The 26,536-nt window shown below is 41.5% G+C and overlaps 1 protein-coding gene across 2 annotated transcripts in view; it reads right to left on the bottom strand.

The window, feature by feature from the left end:
* Positions 1-26,536, bottom strand: part of mcph1 (microcephalin 1) — a 429,556-nt gene that overhangs the window by 296,819 nt on the left and 106,201 nt on the right. Inside the window, exon 11 of one of the 2 annotated variants that reach the window (XM_068021514.1) lies at positions 966-1,003. In XM_068021514.1, the coding sequence (XP_067877615.1) occupies positions 966-1,003 (38 nt within the window). Of the gene's footprint in view, positions 1-965; positions 1,004-26,536 lie in introns of those variants that run through there. The other variant, XR_010970979.1, reaches the window with a different exon arrangement.

Here is a 26,536-nt window from a genome sequence, read left to right as displayed (position 1 = left end):
TTGTGTTGGGATTGAAAAGTACGTCAGAATGATTCAAACTGAAACAGGCTGCATCTGGTCTCACAGCACGCTCAACATATCACGGATCATAGCAAGAACGAGGCAAATGGAAAATGGATACTGAAGGCAGTTTGCATGAATGCGCATAGGTAGGTTAAACTTTAAAAATTGGGAACAGGCAGACGATGTTGCCATCCTCGCTGGATCCTTGGTGGTCACCATCATACGACAAAGTCATCCTTTCCCTGTGCTGAAAATGGGAGATCACAGTCTCCTACACTTGGTTGCACTTGTCCAGAACTTGTAAACTATGTAAGGCCCAGAACCTGAAGTCTTTTAAAACCAAGCTTGGTATCATTTTATCACTCTTTCATAGATTACTCTTTACAACCTTGATGGTGTTCTGCAAACCTTGACCTTTGAGCCTTAGCTCATTAACTTTAAAAATATGATGACAAAGGAGCTTGATGGGGGATCTAAAGCAGTTGGTATTCAACATCTACTTTGCCAAGACCAAGTGTATAAGGTACTGCTGGTATTGATTCCACCTACTGAACCAGGAATCACTGTCCTCAAGAGAGATTTAGGGTTAACAAAGAGAAAAACATCCAGAAATGCTTTCAATTTGAAGGTATATTTAAATATGAAAAATGGGATGGCTTATAGCTGTTTTCATATCAAAGGTTTCATTTCTGGTTTCTTGCATTAAAACAATTTTAAATCAATGTAATGGAGATCAACTTATACACAAAGTGAATACACTCTACAGACTAAAACAGATGAAGTAAGAACTGCTTTAGCACAAGGTTCCTTACACATAATTTTCAACTCAGTATTCTTTATCGTATGTTAAATCTAGCTTTTCCCTTGACATACCACAGCATATAGCTGCCAACTTTCCAAGGGTGAAGGTTTTCATTATGGTTCAGGGAAACATCAAGATAAAAAAGAAATTTAGCACTTACTCTGAAGGCATGCTCGTCATGACTAGTGTTCTGCTTGGCTAGGAAAATAAACAAAATCAGTATTAATCCTTATAGGCCATAATCATTCCTGGTCATGCTGATAAACACAATTACATCAAGCATTTTGCAAGAAATGCCTTATAAAAAGTTTGTTATACCAGAGCGGAATTTCGCATTGCTGCATGTAATATCAGTTTCTACTAACACTAATTTCTGTTTATAGTCATGAGTAAGGTACCATACTTGTATTTGCTGCAAATTAAATTTAAGAAAGTTTTTTTTATTCATTCTGGCGATGTGGATGTCACTTAGGGATGTTGCCTGTCCCTGAGAAGGTGGTGCTGAGACAAACCCTTGAAATGCTGCAGTCCATGTGGTGAAGATACTCCCACAGTGCTTTTAGGTAGGGAGTTCCAGGACTTGACCCAGCAATGGTGAAGAAACAGCAATATATTTCCAAGTCAGGGTGGTCTGTGACTTGGAGAAAAACTTGGAGGGGGTGGTATACCCATGGCCTGCTGCCCTTAGCCTTCTAGGTAGTAGAAGTTGCATTTTTGGGAGGTGCTGTCAAAAAAGTCTTGGTGAGTTTCTGCAGTGCATCTTGTAGATAGTACATACTGCAGTTACATTGCGCCAGAGGTAAAGGGAGCAAATATTTAAGGTGGTAAATGGGGTGCTGATCAAGCGGACTGCTTTGTCCTGGAAGGCGTCGAGCTTCTTGAGTGTTGTTGGATCCATTCAGGCAAGTGGAAAGTATTCCATCACACTCCTAACTTGTTCCTTGTAGATGGTGGACGGGCTTTTGGGATTCAGGAGGTGAGTTATGCACTGTAGAATTCCCAGCCTCTGACCCGCTCTTGTAGCCACAGTATTTATGTGGCTGGTCAATGTTAACGTCCAAGACGTTGATGGTGGGGGAATTCAACAATATGTCAAGGAAGTGCTTATACTTTCTTGTTGGAGATGGTCATTGCCTGACACTTGTGTAACATGAATGTTACTTGTCACTTATCAACCCAAGTCTGGAGGTTTTCAGGTCTCGATGCATGTGGGCACAGACTGCTTCATTATCTGAGGAATTGTGAATGGAACTGAACACTGCAACCATCAACAATCATCAGCAAGCATCCAGTTTACTGACCTTACGATTGAGGGAAGATCATCAAGGACACAACTAAAGATGGCTGGGCCTAGGACATTGCTCTGAGGAACTCCTGCATCCATATCGTATTGGCTCCAATAACCACAACCATCTTTCTTTGTGCTAGGTATGACTCCAACCATTGGACAGTTTTCCTCTGATTCCCACTGACTTCAATTTTACTAGGGCTCCTCGTGACAGAGTCAAATGCTGTCTTGATGTCAAAGGTAGTCACTTTCACCACACCTCAGCACATTTGCCCATGTTTGGACCCAGGCTGTAATGAGGTCTGGAGCCCAGGCAGATGGGTGATCCTGGCAGAAACTGAACTGAGCAGTGGTAAGCAGGTAATTTATTAGTGAGCAAATGGTGCTTAATAGTACTGTTGATGACACCATCCATTGCTTTGCTGATGATTGAGAGTTGGCTGTTGGGGCGGTGATTGGCTGATTGGATTTCTCCTGCTTTGTGGATAGGGCATACCTGGGCAGTTTTCCCACAATGTTTGGTAGATGCCAATATTGTAGTTGTAATGCAACAGCACAGCTGGATGTCTGGCTAGTTCTGAAGCACAAGACTTCAGTACTACTGTCGGGATGTTGTTGGGGCACATAGCCTTTACTGTATCCAGTGCCCTCAGCCATCTCTTGATATCACGCGGAGTGAACCGAATTGTCTGAAGACTGGCATTTATGATGGTGGAGACCTCAGAAGGAGGCACTTCTGTCTGAGCCTTGTCTTTTGCACTCTAATGCTGGGTTCCACCATTGTTGATGATTGGGATGTTTAGGTAGCTGCCTCCTCCTGGTAGTTATTTAATTGTCCACCACCACTCATGACTGGATGTGGCAGGACTGCAGAGTTTTGATCTGATTTGCTAGTTGTGGGATTGGTGGTGGAATTGCTTAGCTCTGTCTATAGCATGCAGCTTTAACTATTGGGTATGCATTTACTCCTGTATTCTAGCTTCACAAGGTTGGCACCTCATTCTCAGGTACGCCTGGTGCTGCTCTTGGCATACCCTTCTACATTCTTCATTGAGTCACAGCTGATTGGCTGATTTGATGGTAATGCTGGAGTGAGAATGTCGGTTTATGAGGTTACTGAATATGGTAAATACAATTTTGCTGCTGATGGCCCACAGTGCCACATGGACACCCAGTTTTGAGCTGCTAGCCCACTAACTCCCACCAATGCAACCTCCAATGACAGCGCTTCTGATATGTCTTCCTTTTTCCTCAACCGAGGAGTCCCCTCCGCTGTGGTTGACAGGGCCCTCAACCGTGTCCGACCCATTTTCCGCACCTCGGCCCTCAGCTCTTCCCCTCCCTCTCAGAACCGTATCATGGTTCCCCTTGTCCTCACTTTCCACCCCACCAGCCTCCACATCCAAAAGGATCATCCTCCGCCATTTCCGCCACGTCCAGCGTGATGCCACTACCAAATGCATCTTCCCCTCCCGTCAGCATTCCGAAGGGATCATTCCCTCCACGAAACCCTGGTCCACTCCTCCATTACCCCCACCACTTCGTTCCCTCCCCACAGCACCTTTCCATGCAATTGCAGGAGGTGTAATACCTGCCCATTTACCTCCTCTCGCCTCACTATCCAAGGCCCCAAACACTCGTTTCAGATGAAGCAGCGATTTACTTGTACTTCTTTCAATTTAGTATACTGTATTCACTGCTCACAACGTGGTCTCCTCTACATTGGGGAGACCAAACGCAGATTGGGTGACCGCTTTGCAGAACACCTCCGCTCAATCTGAAAGCATGATCCCGAGCTTCCGGTTGCTTGCCATTTCCACATTCCCCCTTGCTCTCATGCCCACACCTCCATCCTGGGATTGCTGCAGTGTTCCAGTGAACATCAATGCAAGCTCGAGGAACAGCATCTCATTTACCGATTAGGCACGCTGCAGCCTGCTGGACTGATCATTGAGTTCAATAATTTCAGAGCATGACGGCGCCCACCCACCCCTCCCCCCAACACTTTTTATTTTTATTTTTCATTATTTTTTCTTTTTTTTATATGTTTATTTTATTTTAGTTTGTTTCTACTGAGCCTACCCACTTTTTTCAGGTTTGTGCTTTGGGCCTTGGCTGTTCATTTTTCTGTCAATTAACACCATCTCTGCACTAACGCTTTATCTTTCACCACACCATTAATATGCTCTTTGCCTTTGCTCCATGACCTTCTGGTTAATTATTCTCTGTGACCTTATCCTATCAACACCTTCTCTTTTGTTATCTCTTGCCCCACCCCTGCTTTATTTGCTTAAAACCTATTACATTTCCAACATTTGCCAGTTCTGATGAAGGGCCATCGACCTGAAACGTTAACTCTGCTTCCCTCTACACAGATGCTGCCAGACCTGCTGAGCATTTCTTGTTTTTATTTGAGCTGCTAGATCTGTTCTGAATCTATCCATATTTCATACAGTGGTAGTGCCACATAACATGATGGAACGAGTTCTCAGTGTTAAGATGGGATTTGGTCTCCATAAAGAATGTGTGGTGGTTACTCCTACCAATGCTTCATGGACACACGCATCTGTGACAGGTAGATTGGTGAGGACGGTGTCAAGTAGGTTTTTCCCACCTGCCGCAAGATCGATCTGAAGCTTTGAAAACTATCTATCTCACCAAGGCAGAAGTAATGGGCCAGAATTTTCTGTCCAAACGTGATTTATGGATTTAATTCCTCCACCATTTCCACCACCTCCAGTGTGACGCCACCACCAAACACCCTGCCCTTTCAGTATCCCTTGGGGTCCGTCCCCTCCGTGACAACCTGGTCTACTCCTCTGTCACTCCCAACACCCACTCCCTTTCCTCCGGCTCCTTTCCATGCAGGTACAGGAGATGCAACACCTGCCCTTTTACCTCCTCTCTGTCGCCTGTCATTTTAATTCTCCACCTTGCTCCCACTCTGATCTTTCCGTCCTTGGCCTGCTACAGTGTTCCAATGAAGTTCAACGCAAGCTTGTGTAACAGCCCCTCACCTTTTGACTGGGCACTTTATAACCTTCTGGACTGAACATTGTGTTCAACGATGTTAGATTATAACCTCTGCCCCCCCATTTTGATCTGTGTTTCTTTGCCGGTTTGTTTGATTTTCTCATTTCTCTTTTGTTTCCTTTGCTTTGCGTTCAGGCTGCAGCTGTCCTGCCATTCACACCTCCTCTAATCACATCTTTAGTTCTTTGCATTTCCTATTACTGCTCCAGTTGGCCTTGCACGATGAAATCTTTGTCATTTAATCTCTCCTGTCTTCCATCTTATCACAACCCTTCCCTTTTTTTCAGCTTTCCATCCTTTCTGCACACACCCCCCACTTTCACTTGTACAAAACCTGTTAAATTTCTACCTTTTCCCAGTTCTGATGAAAGGTCACAGACCTGCAACGTTATCTCTCTTTCTCCTTCCACAGTGCTGGTTGACCTGCTGAGTATTCCCAGCATTTCCTGTTTTATTTCATATTTTCAGCATCTGCAGTATTTTACTTTTGTGATTTATGGACAAATGTCCAAATGTCACAGCAAATTCAGGTGGGGAGTAGATGCACAATTAGACGCGAATGTCCAAACGTTGCTGCCTGAGTAGCGTCACTCTGGCTTTGGGAAAACAGCATTTCACCCTTAGCTTCCCTTTTTTTTGGAACTTGCTGTATTTGCTCATTAAACTCGCTACAATTTAAATTGTCATTACAAGTGTAATTACCCTTTAATGACATAAGAAGTATTAATGGCTGACAATCAACCTCTCTAGCGACTTACATTAACTGTTACAATTGTGCAGTTTCATTTGTTCAGGATTAGAATTTTTCAGGGAGATTTACAAAATGTCAAGCATTAAATTTTATTTTCTTACTTTTCCTTTCTGCCTCATTTTGCTCTCACTCTCAATCTAATCTTTCTTCCCCGTCTCTATTTCTCTCCCTGTACCTGATCTGACATTGAATTCACACACTTTAACTTACCTTTCTTCACCATCTTTCTGTCTTTACTTCCTAATCCTTAAATTTCATTGGTTAAGGAGCTTGTCGGTTTCCTTGTTCACCAAGGACCTAGATGCCCTGTTTCCTTTGCTGTACCATTATCAGATTGCACTTCAGTAATTTTCTAGGCAAACTTTTTTGAGCTGAATGTTACAGCAGCAATTCTAACGGGGATACCATCAGATGCCCTGCAACAGCAAATTTTGAACCTTAAATTTTTATCAAGCTTCTTGCAAGCTATCACCAACCTTCCATCTTCATAAAGGGATCCATTCTGAATTCTGTGAAACTATTCAAACACTCTTGGGAGTGTTGTCCAATGCTATGCTCACTGTGTCCTTACAAATCAAAATGGCAAGCATAGTACAGGACCAATCTGGAAACAGCATGGATTTTGACTTAAAACAACTCAAAGGGGACATAATGCTGCAGATATATGCACCATTCTTTACAATTGTGAAATACGATGCCACTCCATGAACTTGATAAACTCCATCTCTGACCTTTTTATACCATTATGAATATTAAATTGAAAGGACAAACTGCTAAGCACAAAGGTTTTACACATTCTTGTGGTATCAAAACTAGTGAGTTGGAAGCTGATTAAGGTACAACTGAAAGGAACAGGCCATGCTATCAGATTGTGTAAGGACAATCTGAAAAATGAGTCATTTAGGTATGCAGGATCCACGTGATTAAAAGAAACAACAGTAACACACTGAATCAGCACCTATCCTGGCCTACCAATCTCAATAAATGGTAGAAACTGTCCCGGCTATTTGATGAAGGATAGCAAAGCCCCTTTCAAGGATAGGAAAAATGACAGGATCTATACTGTCATGCTCAGAAGGAGCCGAGATGAAATAAACAATGAATTGAAGGAATTATGAAAAAAAAGTCAACTGCTGAACTTAACCACAAAAAAGGGAACATCTGTACGACAAACAAAATGGAGTAGAGATCAGGTGACCTGCACTGTCAATAAACACATCTGTCTGTTGAGGAAGAGACCTCCTCTGTAATTGACTCCGGAAGAACCCACTGAAATTGAAAGGAGACCATTACATATTGATGGCTCCTATCTACAGGAATGAGCTAACAAAGGTTCTGTAGACAGACTGACTCCACAGTCCAAATAAAGACGAACAGGGGTAAAGCAGCACCATTGCAACAGAATAGTCCCCATGCAGACGGCAACAGATTGCAATGGTTTCCATATCCTGGACAATTGTGTGACCACACCAGGGGAGAGTGCCCTGACAGAGACTCAAATGTGATGGATTTTTACCTTAAAAGGTAGCTCTCTGTTGAGAGAGGGGAAATCAAACAAAGACCACAGAAAGTCAGTTACAGCTAAAGGCTGAGAGATATGGTGCAGCTAAGCACAAGAACCCTGTTGAATAACAACTTGAACAACCATACAGCTGAGAACTTGCAAGGTGGCTTTGAGACTCTCCATCTGTGAAAGTAAACTTTGGGCCATGTTTTAACCAGAGAAGGCTATAACACTTCAGCAACTCCAAGACAAGGAACATTCAGGTCTGCAACACCATTATAGAACCATGGAAAAATTACAGCACAGAAGGAGGCCATTCAGCCCGTCATATCCGTACCGGCCGAAAAAACTAGCTGCCAATCCAATTCCACCTTCCAGCACCTGGTCCATAGCCTTGCAAGTTACAGCACTTCAGGTGCATGTCCAGATACATTTTAAAAGAATTGAGGGTTTCTGCCTCCACACCATTCCTGGCAGTGAATTGCAGACACCTACCACCCTCTGGGTGAAAAAGTTTTTCCTCATGTCCCCTCTAATCCTTCTATCAATCACCTTAAATTGACCTCTCTGCTCGGGGAAACAGGTCCTTCCTGTCTACTCTATCTGGGCCCCTCATAACTTTGTACACCTCAATTAAGTCACCCCTTGGCCTCCTCAGTTCCAGGGAAAACAAACCTAGCCTATCCAATCTTTCCTCATGGCTGCAACTTTCAAGCCCTGGCAACATTCCTGTAAGTCTCCTCTGTACTCTCTCCAGAGCAATTATGTCCTTTCTGTAATGTGGCGACCAGAACTGTACGCAATACTCCAACTGTGGCCGACACAGCATTTCATACAGTTCCAGCATTACATCCCTGTTTTTGTATTCTATACCTCAGCCAATAAAGGAAAGCATTCCATATGCCTTCTTCACCACTTTACCTGTCCTGCCGCATTTAGGGACCTGTGGACATGCACTCCAAGGTCTCTCATTTCTTCTACCCCTCTCAATACCCTCCTGTTTATTGTGCATTCCCTCGCTTTATTTGTCCTCCGCAGGTGCATTACCTCATACTTCTCTGGACTGAATTCCATTTGTCCCTTTTCCATCCACTCAACCAAACCATTGATATCATTCTGGAGTCTACAACCATCCTCTTCACTATTAACTACACGGCTAATTTTTGTGTCATCAGTAAATTTCCCAATCATGCCTCCCACATTGAAGTCCAAATCATTAATATATACCACAAACAGCAAGGGACCCAACACTGAGCCCTGTGGAACACCACTGGAAATAGCTTTCCATTCACAAAAAACATCCATCGATTACTACCCTTTGCTTCCTGTCAATGAGCCAATTTTGGATCCAACCTGCCACATTCCCCTGTATCCCATGGGCTTTCATTTTACTGACCAGTCTGCCATGGACCTGTCAAATGGCTTACGAAAATCCATGCAGACCACATCCACTGCATTACCCTCATCAATCCTTTTCGTTATAAAATTACCTCCTGAAAGAAACCTGAAGGTTCTTCTGGCAACTGACCTTTGTACAGTAATTTGGGCTTTAATTGCATCCTACTTTTTTCTCTCTATCTATTCTGTGTATGCATGTGTGTAAATACCTGCGTGAGTGAGGTTGCGACCATTTCAGGAATTGTTTAAAAATAGTTATCTTTCTTTTTTTTAAAATCATATGAGAAAACCTGTCAGTTGTCTGTTTATTTGGCCCTAAAAAACAATCAGGGACTAACACACATTTTTAACAAAATACTATCTGCGGTCAATTGGGAGGTGAAAAGTGTAAGCCACCCACAGCACTTACCACTGTTTTGTAATAATACCAACAACAGCCAGCTATAAACAACGAAGGGCAAAAAGACTTCAAGTGTGATACAATAAAAGGTAGTGCCTGAGGTGTAAAGAGAATTATTTTCTATATTATGTTTTGCCAAATATATTCAGAGGATAATGAAGCAACCCACTTCATGGCATACAATACCTGTCTACAAAGAGGTATGTGAGATTGGCTTACGTTTCATACCCCAAACATGAAGAAACTAGACTCTCAATTTATATGTGTGCATAAGCTTTATTCAGATGGCTGCCTGGATCTGTCTTAGTTTCACTTTTGGAACCATGCATCCTTAGGGTTGACCAACAGCATGGTGAGCAGTCTTACTAGGTTTGATATACATGGGAATGAGTTGATTCGCTCAGTGAAAGTCTGCTTCCAGTCATTTCAGCTCCTGTGACACGTCGGCACGTATTACAAATGGTAACCGTCTCAAATTTTGTGAAACAGGTGGAATTGGTATGTTGACATGAGAAGCATGACAGTACTGTAGGCCTGAGGCCTGCAGCCACTACTTTTTCTCAGTTCTTGCATTTTACTTTTGCCTTGCTTTTGCTATGCTTTTGATTTTTAAAAAACTGCATTAAATCTGCAGTGAATTGATTTAAAACTAGGTGTGATTGTGCACTGAGTCAAGTAATTAATCAATTATGTAATCAATGGTATATCAATAATTGTGAACTTGTATTTTCCCACGAACTACTGTTCTTCTCTTCTTGAAAATAACAATTGTTTTCTCATTGTTTAAACAGAAGTCAGTTCTTATGGTATTCAATGATGTCTGAACTACAAGCCAGGACAATGGATAACCTTGCACATGGGATGGTCCACAATGGAGTGGTATCAGAAAATTGAGTTTAATTGATGGACAGTATAACCAAATTGATGGCAGGTGAGAGACACCATCAAAGGATGTGTCAACAGCCTGAACGGTCTCATAGTCCCTGCGAGAAAAAGTCGATAAAGACTCATGGTTGTCGGACCTTTGTTATGAGAAAGTCTGGATGGAAACCTCGAGAAGCTGGAATGGAGCCAGAAATTGTACTTAAAGGGGCACAACATCCAATGTTCGGGGCTGCAGCCGGAATGGACTAGTCAATCACTGAAGACTATGGGGGAGGGGTGTTGATGGAGTGAATGATGAGAGAGTCCATCCCAGTGCAAGATTCTCCAGAGACTTGGTGATGTATGTACCAAGGCGGGAACGGTACCATTTTAGGGAGCTGTCATGAACAGACTAATTTGATGTTATAGGAGTGTGCTATAAGTTTCTTGGAAACGTGGTGGTACATGTACCAAGGGGAACACTGTACCGTTTTAGGGAACTGTTGAGAACAGACTAATTTGGGGTTATAGCAGTGTACTACAAGTTTTATTGTCTTTCTCCACTCTTTTCCTTCCTTTCTTTTCAATAGTTATCTTTCTTTCCTTTTTTATCATTAATAATTGTTCATTACTTAATAGTTACTCAATATAATTACTGTTTAACACATCATTTGGTGTTCAGTCACTCATTCCTGTAACGCCTGAAGTACGGCTCCGAACCTAAGTGAGACTCTGCAGGGAACTCTCACGTCCTACAGTACCCCTTAATCTCCCAAAATTTGGTGAATAAGGAGGGATACTGTTGTGCATAGTCTGCATCATCGATCACAATGTGTGCTCCAGTGGGGATTGCAAGTTTGAAGCCAAGTTTATCAAACAGATCTGCTCCCATAAGGCCTTTGGCCACACAGGACGTGAACTTGTCTAGGTTGACATTTTTGTAGTGCACAGGAACTGCAATCATTCCGAAGACCAGGATAATTGTAAGTTTGAGAAGTGCCTCTTGCATGAGCAAAAGCTGCAAAAAATAATGACAGTAGAGGTCTTTGCTCAATAAGGATACTTTTGCCACATCAATGAGGAGCGACATTGAAAAGCCTGCCGTCACGACTGTGCAATCTTTGAAGTGACCCCCGCACATGGAACCAGGCGCTTTACTGTCTGCATTTACATACACATACTGCTTTTCCCTCTCAGGAATAGGTTCCTCCATCTGTCGAACTGACAAAGTTTGCTTCTGCGACAACCTGTGTACCTTTGCCAAGTGATTCATCTTTGAAGGAGTTGCACTTTTTCCCACATGCCGGACATGGTATTTTGAATCCATTGGTACCCACATTTTAGACACGTTTTTGAGGGTGCCTGACCATGATAAGGTAAGTGTTGATGAGCCTGCTGAGGTCTCTTTGTTCGTAACCCTTGCACTTGAGTTGACTGGGCAAGCTGTGTTGGCAACCTTGAGCCTGAGGGTGTATTTTTGTGTAACATCTTCAAATCTAACATGGTGGATTTGATTTGGACGGTCAAGGTTGTGGCCTTTTCCAAAGTCAAACCATCATCCCGATGAGTAAGCATTCCTTAATTCTGGGATTGAAGTTTTTTTAATTAGTTGGTCACAAATTAGTTCATTAGTTAGTGTGCCAAATTTGCATGTAGAAGCCAACTGACACAACATTGACACATATTGTTTTGTTTTATGGGCTGACCATTTCACTGGCATCAGGCCAAAGTATTTCTCGAAAGCACTTACCGCCTTATCGAACGTAGACATATCATCCATTAGCTGATTGAATATACGCTGGCCCTCTGCTCTAAGGCAACGTACGAGTATTGCCTTCTTGCAGGTCGCTGCTACATCCATACAGTCCATATCTCTAGCAACCAAGTAGGTTTCAAACTCAGAAATCCATCTGTCCCATGGAATGGGAACATCTCACAGCAATGACGGGAAAGGCGCTGGGGCTGGTAAATTTAAATTACTCGCTATCTTCGTTGCCAGATGTTCTGTTTCATACCCCAAGCATGAAGAAACTAGACATATGATTTGTGTGTGTGTAGGCTTTATTGAAATGGCTACCCAGATCTGTCTTAGTTTCACTTTTGGAACCATGCCCCCCTCAGGGTTGACTGCCAGCATAGTGAGCAAATCTTACAAACACAAAAGGCTGTAGTTCCTCTCATTTCCTTCTTTTCAATGATGAAAGACCAAGCAAATAGTAGGCACTTTTCCTGTTGCAAGTCAGCGTTTTTAGGTACAAAGAAATCAGAAAATGTCTTTGCACTATACAACACCGCACATAAAGTAAACAAAATGCTGAATTGCTACAATTAACTTCCTTAAATAGAAAGGGAACAAACCATTTGGCCCAAACACGTTCTGCTAGTTTGCTACCCAAAACAGCTCTTCACCTTTTGAATCCTAATTCTCCATCCTTTCCTGGTAGAGTTCAATACCCTGATATCCTGAATGATTATTTCCCATTTAAACACCAAATTGATTCTGCGTCTGTGGTATTCTAAGCATTGCATCTACATTTATTAACATTGGAACAGAAGTAAGCCATTCAGCCCCTCAAGCTTGCTCCACCATTCAGATAGATCAAGGCTCATTTACATTTAAACTCCACTTACTCATATTTGCCCTATATCCCTCAATACCCTTCACTGATAAAAAAAATCTATGTATCTTCAACTTGAAAGCTCCAATGGTCTTCGTATCCAAAGCCTTTGGAGCAGATTGTTCGAGAGTGCTATTATCCTTTGTGTGGAAGCAGTGCCTCCAGATTTAGTTGATTGCCCTAGTTTTAATTTTATGTTTCATTATTCTTAATTACCCCACCAGAGGTAATAGGTAATCTACTCTATCAAATTCTTTGAACATTTTAAACACCTCAGTTAGTTCACCTCTCAATGTTCTATTCTTAAGGGAACACAAGCTAAGTTTATGCAACTGGCCCTCATAATTTAACCTTCTAAGTCACGGTACAATTCTAATGAACTTGCACTGTACCCACTCCAAAGTTATGTTACGCCAATGTGCTTTGTTGAATGATAATTTTCTTTAATCCACTGACTGAGATCTGAATTTTTTTTTTCCAAAGACATTTAAAAATGGATGACCGCTGGCAGCTTTAGATGATCACCTAGTTTGCAACACTGTACCCTACACTGCAAAGGACTGTGAGGAGAGAGAGGAAATGTCTGCATTTCCCAGCAAGAACTAAGATCCAGGAAGTATAAAGGAACTACCTGTTCATTCAGCAAGCAGAGAAATACTGCTAACTGCAACCTTTGAATCACTGAGTGACTGTCATATGACAAGCCCCTCCCCATCTGTGGTTTTAAGCTGGTATTTTCTCTGCAGCTGAGGAGAAGCAACTGGACTCTGACATGAGCAGACCCCAAGTGGCGGTCCCTCTCTCCATTCCAGCTTGAAAGCTTTCAAATCCTGCCTGTTTACTGACTACCTTTGCACATTCCGGCTACAATCAGAAGCGCCATTGAAGGAAATCATCCACATCGTTGTCTTCAAGAGACCCACCGAACTTGTCGGCTACCTCTTCAAACTAAAAGTTTCAGGACCACTGAAATCAGCTGGAAGCCAGCCGAAGCACCAAACTCCACAGACTGTACATTTTTTTTTAATGGACTCTCAACCAATCTACCTTTCCCCACTCAGTAACCTATTTGTGTATGTGTAAAGCTCTAGTGTGTGTATGGGAGTGAAAGTTGGCGCTTTATAGTTCGGTTTAGGTACAATAAAGTTAACCTCTTTCTTTATGAACTCAAGAAAACCTGTCCGATTGGTTCTTGGTATGATCAAAGCAAGTAAGTAATCAAACACCTACTGATTTGGTCAAACAAGGAGAGGGAAAAGAGGAAGCCCTTTGACCCGCCTCACTTGACTGTAACAGTTAATATATCCTTCCTGAAAAGTGGTGCCCAAAATGAGCGCAGTATTCCAAATGTGGTCTGATCAAGGATCTATACAGCTGAAGTACAACTTCTCCCCCCCCCCCCATTTGGAATCAAGCTCCCTTTTTGATTGCTTTTTGTGCCCATCTGTTAGCTTTTAATGATCTGTGTACTTGAGACTCCCCAATTTCTTTGCCCCTCTACATTTCCTAGTTCCTCCACATTTAGAATATACTGATTTATCTTTCTTGGGTCCAAAGTGGATAACCTCACACACCCCCACACTTAACTCTATTTGTTATAGTTTTGCCCACTTAATCTGCTCATGTCCAACTGAAATTTCCTACTCCCATTTGTAGCATTTACTGTCCTTCCTAACTTGGTGTCATCTGCAAACTAGATATTGAACTTTCTCTCTATTCCTTCATCATTAATAAGTACGGTATGCTGAGGCCCCAGAACAGATCCCTGGGAGAAGTCCTTGCCGCACCGTATCAATGGAAGTTAATCTTTTTCATCAATCCTAACTCCCAACCAATTTTCAACCCATGTCAAAAGACTACCTCCAATACCCCACATGCTCTTTGTTAATAATCTCTTGTGTGAAACATTATCAAATACCTCCTCAAAGTTCTTAAATACAGCATTCAAAGACACTCACTTATTAGTGAGCCCCTCAAAAACTTCAGCTAGATTAGTCATCCTTACCCCTAAAGTCATGCTGGCTCTCTGTTCAGCTCATATTTGTTGAAGTACTCAGTCACTCTATCCCTATCAAAAGCTTTGAGCAGCTTCCTCACAAGTGATGTTAAACTGACAGGTCTGTAGTTACCAGACTTCGTTCTCCCACCATTCTTAAATAATAGAGTGAAATTAGCAAGTCTCCAAATTAATGGCCTTTTGTTTGAATTGTTTTCCTGGATTCATTTGGTTATAATTTTTATTATGTCCACTTGGTTTAGATTCCCCATCAGACAGATGAGTTAGCTTCTATGTAACCTCCAAGCAAAGCCCCCAGCGAGTTAACATCCGTAGCACTTAAAGTAGCCAGAAGCACTGCACAAAGAACAGCCAGGTGCTGTGCAAATGACTACTGGCAACACCTATGCAGTCGTATTCAGCTAGCCACCGACACCGGAAACATCAGAGGAATGTATGATGGCATCGAGAGCGCTTTTGGGCCAACCATCAAGAAGATCGCCCCCCCTTAAGTCTAAATCAGGGGACACGATCACTGACCAACACAAGCAAATGGACCACTGGGTGGAGCACTACCTAGAACTGTACTCCAAAGAAAATGTTGCCACTGATTCCGCCCTCAATGCAGCACAGTCTCTGCCAGTCAAGGATGAGCTGGACGAACAGCCAACAAAATCGGAACTCAGTGATGCCATTGATTCGTAGCCAGTGGAAAAGTCCCTGGAAAGGACATTACCCCTGAAATAATCAAGAATGCCAAGCCTGCTATATTCTCAGCACTTCATGAATTGCTTTGCCTGTGCTGGGATGAGGGAGCAGTACCACAGGACATGCGCGATGGCAATATCATCACCGTCTATAAGAACAAGGGTGACCGCGGTGACTGCAACAACTACTGTGGAATCGCCCTGCTCAGCATAGTGGGGAAAGCCTTCGCTCGAGTCGTTTTAAACAGACTTCAGAAGCTGGCTGAGTGTGTCTACCCTGAGGCACAGTGTACCTTTCGAGCAGAGAGATCCACCATTGACATGCTGTTCTCCCTTCGCCAGCTACAGGAGAAATGTCACGAACAACAGATGCCCATTTACGTTGCTTTCATAGATCTCACCAAAGCCTTTGACCTCGTCAGCAGACGTGGTCTCTTCAGACTACTAGCAAAAATCGGATGTCCACCAAAGCTACTAAGTATCATCACCTCATTCCATGACAATATGAAAGGCACAATTCAGCATAGCGGTGCCTCATCAGACCCCTTTCCTATCCTGAGTGGCGTGAAACAGGGCTGTGTTCTCGCACCTACACTGTTTAGGATCTTCTTCTCACTGCTGCTCTCACATGCGTTCAAGTCTTCAGAAGAAGGAATTTTCCTCCACACAAGATCAGATGGCAGGTTGTTCAACCTTGCCCGTCTTAGAGCGAAGACCAAAGTACGGAAGGTCCTCTTCAGGGAACTCCTCTTTGCTGACGATGCTGCATTAGCATCCCACACAGAACAGTGTCTGCAGAGACTCATGGACAGGTTTGCGGCTGCCTGCAACGAATTTGGCCTAACCATCAGCCTCAAGAAAATGAACAGTGAGGGACAGGATGTCAGGAATGCTCTATCCATCAATATCAGCGACCACGCTCTGGAAGTGGTTCAAGAGTTCACCTACCTAGGCTCAACTATCACCTGTAACCTGTCTCTCGATGTAGAAATCAACAAGCGCATGGGAAAGGCGTCCGATACTCTGTCCAGACTGGCCAAGAGGGTGAGGGAAAATAGTGCACTGACATGGAACACAAATGTCTATACCCTCCAGAGTTTCTACACAGTCTAACTCCAATGGGTGTGACACCGCACAAACTTGGACTCAAGGAAGAAGCAGTTACAATGTTGCTATGAAACATGAATCCTAGACTCTGACTTTGTCATGGATCAAAATTGGTAGTTTTCTTCAGTGATAGATGCTGAAATTATAACAGGCAGATTTCAAGGAAATAGAATGTTTATTCTTCGAATAATATTGAGCCCATCAGATGTAAATCTGCCTTTTCAACTCAGGGGAAAACAGTTCCCAATTAGACTTTCGTGTTCTATGACTATAAACAAATCATAAGGCCAGACTCCTGACATTTGTAAGGATATTCCTAGGCCTGTTTTAATATATGGACAGCTTTATGTAGTTTTTTCCGGAGTGAGAAATTTGGATTTTGTTAAAGTCTTTGATGAAAGAATAACCAAAAATCCTGTATTTAAAGAAGTACTGTTGCAATAAAGATACTAATTTGACCACAGATGTTTTACTACTCGTGTCTCAATATATAATTCCTTCAACCCACTGGTGAATCACCACTGGACTTTCTCCAAGGCTAGCATATCTTTCTTAAATCAGGGTGCCCAAATAGAACACAATACACCAAATAACAAACATAAACAGAGCGCTGGAAATATTCAGCAGATCTGGCAGCATCTGTGACGTTTCATCAGAAAAATGTCATGGACCTGAAACGTTAACTCTGTTTCTCTCTCCACAGATGCTGCCAGACCTGCTGAGTATTTCCAGCACTTTGTTCTTATTTCAGAGTTCCAGCATCTGCAGTATTTTGCTTTTATCACAGAATCATTACAGTGCTGAAAGCGGCCATTCAGCCCATCATGTCCACGCTGGCTCTCTGATTGTATCAAATAGTCTCCTTATAACTGCTTTTATATTCCTATCAAGTCTTTATGATCACTTTTTGCAATTAGCTTTAACAATTTATATGTATCTGAAACCCTAAATCCCTTTGCTCATGTACCTTGTCTAGTATTTCCCAAATAAATTGTATTTCCTTCTACTATTTTTACATCCAAGCTATTACCTCACAGTGTTAAACTGCATCTGCTATCATTTCGTCCATTCACAATTGATCTACGGCTTCTTGCAGTTTTGCTGCTTGCTTTTTCATAGTTCACTCTCATTTGGCTTAGTATCATCTACGAGCCTGGATAGACTTCCCTCTATTCCCAATTACAGATCATTTATGTTAGAATGTAAAGCTGAGACCTCCAGTACCAATCCCTGGGAAAGACCTATCGACCATTTCACGACAATCACTCTCCTTCCATTTTTGAAAACAGGTATAATCTTAGTAACCTTCCAATTTTCTATCACTATCCCTTAAATCTAGCAAGCTTTGGAAGATTGTAACTAATGGATTCCCATTTGGCTCACCTATCTTCACTGTTTGATGTGATGATAATGAGGCAGAAATGTAAGATGATCAGAAAAAGAATTAAAGGTGTTAGAATTTGAAATTCTCTGCCACAAACCATTGAAACAAACCAGAGATCCTCTACGAAAGGAGGTTAACTAGCTGCTTAAAAAAGATAAATATTCAAGAGTAGGGCAACTGAGCATAAAATAAGACTAGGTGATACATGTCGAAATCAGCATGGTGTAGATTTGATGGAGAAAATGGCTTATTTTGTAGAGTAACTTCCTACAATCTATCTCAGAAGCATTTGTAGGTTGGGCAGAGTACATAACTGGGTAGATTGTCTTGGATGATTCTATCATTCAATTCCATTAGTTTACCCATTGTAACTTTTCTGTTTTCCCCTGATCTCTAATCATCCCCATACTTGTGGTATGATATTTTCCTTTTCCACTGAGAAAACCAAAGAACAGTATTCATTTAGTGGTACTGCCATGACTTGATCCTCTACTGTTGTACTTAAAACTGTTTATTTTGTGCCTAAAAATAAACTTTGCTTATTGTTACCATTCACAAATTGGCTCCTATGTTTGCCTATGCAACAACAGTGACTACACTTCAAAAGTACTTCAGTGGCTGCAAAGCACTTTGGGGCACCTTCAGGATGTTAAAGGTCCTATGTAAATGCAATAAAAACAAGAAATGCTGGAAATCCTCAGCAGGTCTGGCAGCATCTGTGGAGACAGAAGCAGAGTTAACGTTTCGGGTCAGTGACCCTTCTTCGGAGTTACGAAGAAGGGTCACTGACCCGAAACATTAACTCTGCTTCTCTCGTCACAGATGCTGCCAGACCTGCTGAGTATTTCCAGCATTGGTTTTTATTTCAGATTTCCAGCATCCGCAGTATTTTGCTTTTACTATGTAAATGCAAATTCATTTTCTCTTTTTGTGTGTTTCTACTTTTGTTGCTTTCTATTTTCCACCCAGTCAGCATTTTCCCACACTTTTTATCACATATTAAATAGATATCACAGCAAACTGTCCATTTGACCAAATTAGTGCATGTTGGTGTTTATCCTCCATGTTGGTGTTATGCCTAATCCTGTGTAGCTGCCCAGTTTCCACATCCCTTAATTTCCCTTTCCTTCAAGCACCTATCTAAGCTATTCTTATGTTGACAGGATTCCCACTCCAATCACTAATTCAGTAATGTGTTCCACAGCCTAACACTCTGCACAAATAAATTTCTCCTGCTCTCTGCTTCAAATTTCTAGCATTCAACTTTATAGCTCTGTACCCTCGTTCTAACACCTCTCAATCATTGGAAACAGTCTGCTTCAATTAACTCTGTCCTAAATACTTTTTTTGTAATTTGCTAACTACCTTCAAATTTTGGGACCTTGCTGTATGCAAACTGGTTACTACATTTCCCTACTGCACTTCAAAAGTACTTCATCAGCTGTTTTGGGGTTTCCTGAGGTTCTCTCCTTCAAGTCAGATGTTCCCATTTCAGAGACTTGATCACTGGACACTTGGCAGTTAATTACAGTACTGAGGGAATGCTGCACAGTTGCATGTTTGTCTTTTGGAGGAGATGCTAAAAGGAGGCTTTAAATCAAATGGATGTAAAGTATTCTATGGTACTATCTGAAGATGAGCAGGGGAATTCCCCTGGTGTCCTGGTCACAATTTATCCCTCAACTAACATCACTAAAAGAAGTATCTGGTCAGTGAACGCATTGCTGTTTGTGGGAACATCATACACAATTTGATTGACATGCTTCCCTGCAATGGTGACTGTACTACAAAAGCACTTCCATAACTGTGTAACGCTTTGGGAAGTCATGAGGTCATGAAAGATGCCATATAAATCAAGTTCTTTCTTTAATAAGTTCCACTGTTGGTCCATATATTTACCAAAAAACAATTTCTCTTGCATTGTTGGAATCAATTTTTCTCATTGTTTCAAAATTAACTTTGATCTAATTATAATTTACATAAATAGCATTTTATAAAAGCCTTTCTCAATAATACTGAATGAAAAAGATATGTGCACTAACTTGCAAACAAATTTTGTGACATTGATGTATTGGGGAGCTTAGAGCAGAGTTACAAGGGTGGACGAAATAGCAAGTTATGAGGAACGGGTGACATAATTAGACATGGTCACATTTGATAAAAGCAGCATGAGAGGAGATATGATGCAGGTCTGAAAAGTTTGGATGGATATTTTGTTAAGATTTCACTTTGCTGTGAACGATGAGCTTGTCTAGAAGTAACTATTTGCCTTCGTCCCAGTACAGTATGTGCAATTCGTTCCATTCAATAGTTATAAATATTAACTGTCTTTTTTGCACATTAAAAATCTTAGGTCTGCACACATTTCCTGTCATCATCTTTCGTTCGAAGTTCCTATAGCCATAGTTATAATGGAAACTGCCCAGACAAATTTGCCCTGCCGTATTTACACCATCTCCCCATTGGAGACTGAATTACTTCTGTGTGCCCTGGTTTACTTATTGCACTGACATCATCTGAAGTCTACACTTGGTCTACACTGTGCGCTGTGCACACAGGAGGTGGACTAGCATTTAAATGATTGGCTATAGACCCAAGTACAAATAAATACTCTACCAACGTAATGGGAAATCCTCTTGGGAGTACAGAAATATTATGGGAGTACTGAATTTTTAAAAATTTGTTCATAGGATGTGGGCATAACTGGCTAGGCCAGCATTTATTGTCAATCCCTAATTGTCCTCGAGAAACTGAGTGGCTTGCTAGGCCATTCAGAGGACATTTAAGTGTCAACCACATTACTGTGGGTCTGGAGTCACATATAGGCCAGATGAGGTAAGGACAGCAGTTTTCCTTCCCGAAAGGACATTAGTGGACCAGATGGATTTTTCTTTTTACAACAATCGACAATAGTTTCATGGTTGCCATTAGACCAGCTTTTTAACTCCAGATTTAATAGTCGAATTCAAATTTCACCGTCTGCCATGGTGGGATTCAAACCCAAGTCCCCAGAGCATTAGCCTGGACCTCTGGATTACTATCCAGTCTATTACCACTACGCTACTGCCTCCCCTTAAGTGCCCAGAGGTCTTAACTCCGTTCCACTTCTCCCAGCGCTGTTCCTAGTGTATAAAGGTAATTGCTTACAATTTTCCTGTGATAATTTCTAGGGACGGGAAATGTCAGGAAGGACTTGCTCACACAAAGGGGAGTGGAAATCTGTTGAGACTAAGTCAATTAAAAATGTCCAAACTTGGATCGACAGATTTTTGATATGCCAGGGTATTAAAGGTTACAAAATAAAGTTGGGTAGATGGAATTAAGACATCGATCAGCCATGATCTAATTGAATGGCAAAACAGGCTTCAGAAGCTGAATGGCCTACTCCTGTTCCTATGTTCTGAGCACCTGTATGCTGAGTAGTTTCTGAGCCTTCAGCGAGGTTGCACTAGTCTTTTGTGGCTGTATTTGACAACGTTCTGCCATTGTAAGATGTTGACATAGGAATTTCCATTATAAAGGCTGACTTAAGGAGATACATGTGTGCACTGGAATACCATACTCAGGACTGTGAATAGATTATAGGTATATAAAATCTGTTAAGTGCCCCCCCACTTCAAAGTGCCAAAAGCAAAACACAAAAAGAAAAAGTAATTTCAAGCATTTCCTTTCTGATCTGCATTCAAAAATTTATAAGCACCCTCAAATCTCATTAAGCAGCAATTAAACTCTGACCTCAGCCCACATCTGCTAACAGTTAGATTTTAAGGTCTTAAAAGTAAAAGGTAATTTAAACATAAATTCACCTTAGTAACAGAATATGTTGGACACTGCATGGAAAAGTTCTGCTGTCGTCATAAAACGGATCATCAAACCTACTGTGAGCAATGGCATGACAGGCTTGCTCGTACAACTTTAAAAAGGTTATAGCTTGGTCAACTTCCAAAGTGTAATCTGATCACTTAGCACTTTTTCGCCATTGAAACCAATGAACCTTTGCTACAATGTTATCCTAATGCAACACTATTTTTGTCTGATTTCCAAATGGTATAATATAACATATTCTACATCAAACAATAGATTCACTGCCTTACTATTATGGACATTTTTAAATTATGGAATTCCCAAAAGGTCAAATGAAGGGCACAACTTCAAAACCAGACTTATTTACTCATATATTTGTGCAAGGGGTCTACTCTGTGGGTTGGGCACATAAAGGAATTACCAATGATTGTGAACATAAAACAATGCTAGCTCTTGTTAAGCAGAATGCTTGGCTATTCTGTTTAAATATTACTTGAATCATTTTTGAATCCAAATCTGCTGGGTATCCATTATTACAAACCCATTATCTGCCACGTCAATTACTTGCCAGAATTTTTACCGACAAATTAGATCCCATTTCCCTGCCCTTTCTCGTACCCATTCATATTCTTCCTTTTCAAATACATCTCCAATCCCTTAAGATAAAGCATTCCAAATTCTAATAACATCTAGTGTGAAAAATTCCTTCTAATTTTCCCCCCCACCTTCATCCTTTTGGCGAGTCTGGCAGCTTGTTACTAGTTATATCAAACAGCAGACACAGTATAAACCTACTGAAATCTATTCATAATCTCTAAAATATTGATTAGAACCCCTTGAGTTTGTCTATCCGTGTGAAAAAAAATCCAGTTTTTCAAACCTTTCTTCATAACTAGCCTCTCATTCCTGACCCAAAACAAAAGCAAAATACTGTGGATGCTGGAAATCTGAAAAAAAAACAGAAAATGCTGGAAATACGCAGCAGGACTGGCAGCATCTATGGAGAGAGGAACAGAGTTTACGTTTCAGGTCTGTGACCTTTCATCAGAACTGGAAAGTTAGAAATGTAACAGGTTTTCAGCAAGTGAAAAAGGGGGAGGGTGGGAAGAACAACAAAAAGGAAGGAAGGGTAGCAGGCAGGAGAAATTAAATGTCAAAAGGTTTCATGTTGCAAGGCCAAAGGGAGTGGTAATGGGACAAATAAAGAAACAAAAGATGTGGCTAGAAGTGGTGAGACTGGTAGGATCCTAAATAGCTGCAGTCCGATGCTGTTTCATTCCTGTTATCAGCCTATTGATGTAATCGTCACTGTTCCCTTGGGATGGCTCTAATACCCTTTCTATACATAATGATCCCCAGAACTGCATGCAATACTTCAAAAAAATGCCTTATAAAACCCAGAATCAAATATACTCTTTAAAAAGCTTTAAATGATCTGCATTCTAACATTTAATAACTATATACTGCACGCCCAGATCTCTGGTCCTCCACTCAATTAATGGCTAACTGTTTAGCATTTATTTCCGTACAAAGTTTTGTTTGCCGACACAGCTTCACATCTTTTTTTGCATTGATCAGCATCTGCTATCTGTCTGGTCACTACACTAAACTATTCCCTTCTGCATTCTTTGCGAGCTTGCCAGGACAATTACTTTGGTACCATCAGCAAAATTTATGATCCTTTCTCTTGGGCATGTATCTAAATCATTCATACACAAAGACAACAAGAAGCCCCAGCAGACATTCCTGTGTATATCTCTAACCACATCCCACCAATCTGAAAAATATTCATTCACCCCAACTTATTCCTTTATGTCCCCTCACCAACTCTATTCATATGTAGTTAAGAAAGAGGTAGTTTTGTACAAAAGGGGTGAAATTGGCTCCAGACATGTTGGAAAAACAGGACTACAGATTCACACCTCATGGCTGAAACTAAAGGAGGTCTGATTGCTGTGGAAACCTACATAACAGAGCTGCATCAAAGACAATGGATGAAGGGAGTGCTAATCACTCCACACTTCTATTTTCTCCAACAGCAGTTGCTGGTAGAGGTGCATAGCTACACCAGAACGACTGGGAATGAAGGAGATGTGAGCTGAGAATTGGGGTAGGATTCCCTATCGATACATGGCCAGACAGATGGTTTACACGCCTCAGGATCTACCTACCGTTCTCCACCGCATTCCTGGGCTACAGGATCCTTCTCCTCTATCAGATTTTCCATGCTTCCCTCCCTCCTCTGCCATGATGGTGTACACCCTTCTGGACCTATCTTTTACTTATTTACTTTTCCCATTACCATCCCTTTTGCCTTGTATTATCATCCTTTTTTTTAATTACTCTTGGCCTCTACCTTTGTTCTTTCATCAAGGCAGCTATAAAAATGATCACGTGGAGGAAGCCATTTCTCTGCCTTGCTTCCTCTTTCCAATCACGTCCTTCAATGCTGCCCTAATACTGCAAAAAGAACATATGTTATAAAACTAACAATAGGCATCCAGACTTGTCAGAAGGTTGTCCTTTCTTTTTTTGTTGAGAAACATTTCTAAGTTGTGTATCAATTATAAATAGCTTAACTCTAGGTACTCACTTGTTTGGTATATAATAAATGAAACACTTCTTTTAAAGTTATAGTTTATGCCTGGAGTTTACTAGGATAAAAAGCCCATTTTGTCTCCACATGCCACTACATTACTAATAATACCACATAACCTAATTTTGCTAAATAGTTCATTGCATCACACTTCATCAAACACCTGCTGAAAATTCAAAGACAGTGTGGTGGAGAAATCACTCGCTGGTCTTTACATGGAGGAATTGGAACATAGTGGGATTTATTTTGAGTGACAGCAAAATCTGTTTACGCATTTCCTGAAGTTTTTTCAGTGTTTCCTGTAATTCCAAGATGAATATTTGTATCAGATCAGGGTTTTGATTCAGTTTGCTTCTGACTCTGTCTGTTTTCTTGATTGTATGCCGTAAATATAAATCGACCAGTGAAAAGCCACCACTCTTGGCATAATTTTCCTAGGAACCAAGATGTAACATAAAAGGTCTGGAACACTTTTAGAAGGGATTACATATTTGTGCCTCTTAATTCATTGCTGTGTAACCTTGCCATCGTGTATAGCAGGCAAACTGCAAACATACAGATGCGCCCACTACAAGTGGGAGGGACTGTTTACAACATCTGCTGCATTCTCGTCATCTATAGAGTCCTTTTTTCCCCCAAGAAGTCTAATTTGTTAAACATGACCTGCCCTTTACAAATCTATATTTATCTTCAGTAATGGTTCTTTCAGTTCTTGCTCAGAGCTCCAACTCTCACCTCCCTCTGTTAAAAAAAAATAATGCCAGGTTCTGACTCCATTCCAACTCATAGGTGAAAAAGCTCATGTATGAACATTTTAAATGAATTGGAATAACGTCCTACCAAAAAAGTGTGCTGCCTGAAAGCAACTTTATTAATTTCATAAAGGACAATGTTAGGTTATTTTTAAATACAGGTACAACTTTTTGCATTGTAAGAAAATAAGCACTAATTGTTGGTAGTTTTGTATAACAGTACTAGAAGTTGGAAGTACAATTTCTGGACCATTAACTATTCAGTCAATTCAAATGGTTAAGTGTATTTAAGGGCCCACACTTCAAGCCCAGCTGTGAACATGTATATTTTGAGATGCAGCATTCATTGGCTGAATTTATTCAATGGCCTGCCTCAATAAGCTGCAATCAGGTAATTGAGAGATCAAAGATTGATACAGCAGAGAAGGCCATTCAGCCCATCATGCCTGTGCTGACTCTTTGAAAGAACTGTCCAATTATTTTCACTCTCCTGCTCTTTCCCGAGAGCCCTGCAAATTCCTGCATGTACTGGTGGCAAATCCAGAAGATAAAGGACAAGTGGTGGGAAGAGAAAGCTCAAGAGATCCAACAATATGCTGACTAACATGAGGTACAAAGCTTTTTTGAAGACAACAGGACCATCCATAGACCATGGTCAAATGGAAAAATCTCCTTCGCTCACTGGATGGTGTCTCTCTGAAGGATGACAATGTCATCTGTCAATGCTGGAAAGAATATTTTCAACAACTCCTCAACTGGGAATCCACAGTGGCAGCTGTTACTCTTCAGGCTATCCCCCAGTACCCTGTGGTAAATTCAATGGATGAACCCCATTGTTGGGAGAGCTGCAACAAACAATCAACCAGATGAAAAATAACAAAACCTGTGGCCCTGATGGCATTCCAGCTGAGGCCTTCAAAGCTGGTGGGCTTTTGCTCACATCACATTTGGGGCGGCACAGTGGCGCAGTGGTTAGCACCGCAGCCTCACAGCTCCAGCGACCCAGGTTCAATTCTGGGTACTGCCTGTGTGGAGTTTGCAAGTTCTCCCTGTGTCTGCGTGGGTTTCCTCCAGTTTGCTCCCACATGCCAAAGACTTGCTGGTTGATAGGTTAATTGGCCATTATAAATTGCCCCTAGTATAGGTAAGTGGTAGGGAAATATAGGGACAGGTGGGGATGTAGTAGGAATATGGAATGCGTGCAGGATTCGTATAAATGGGTGGTTGATGGTCAGCACAGACTCGGTGGGCCGAAGGCCTGTTTCAGTGCTGTATCTCTAAACTAAACTAAAACTAAACAATCAAGACTCCATGCACTCATCCTACAGATTTGGGAGGAAAGGCTACCCCTCCCCTGCCCCCAACTTCAGGAATTTAACAATTGTAACTATGTTCAAGAAGGGAGATAAATCATGCTGTGCAAACTATCGAGGTATTTCCTTTTTGTCCATAGCAGGGAAAATCCTGACACGCATTCTCCTGAATCGCGTACTTCCTGTGGCTGAAGATAGATAGAAACACAGAAAGTT

Source organism: Heterodontus francisci, chromosome 3 (assembly GCF_036365525.1).
Source record: "Heterodontus francisci isolate sHetFra1 chromosome 3, sHetFra1.hap1, whole genome shotgun sequence".
In the NCBI taxonomy this organism is placed as follows: Eukaryota; Metazoa; Chordata; class Chondrichthyes; order Heterodontiformes; family Heterodontidae; genus Heterodontus; species Heterodontus francisci.
The sequence above is the reverse complement of the archived record's forward strand: the minus strand, read 5'-3'. Positions and strand labels throughout refer to the sequence as shown.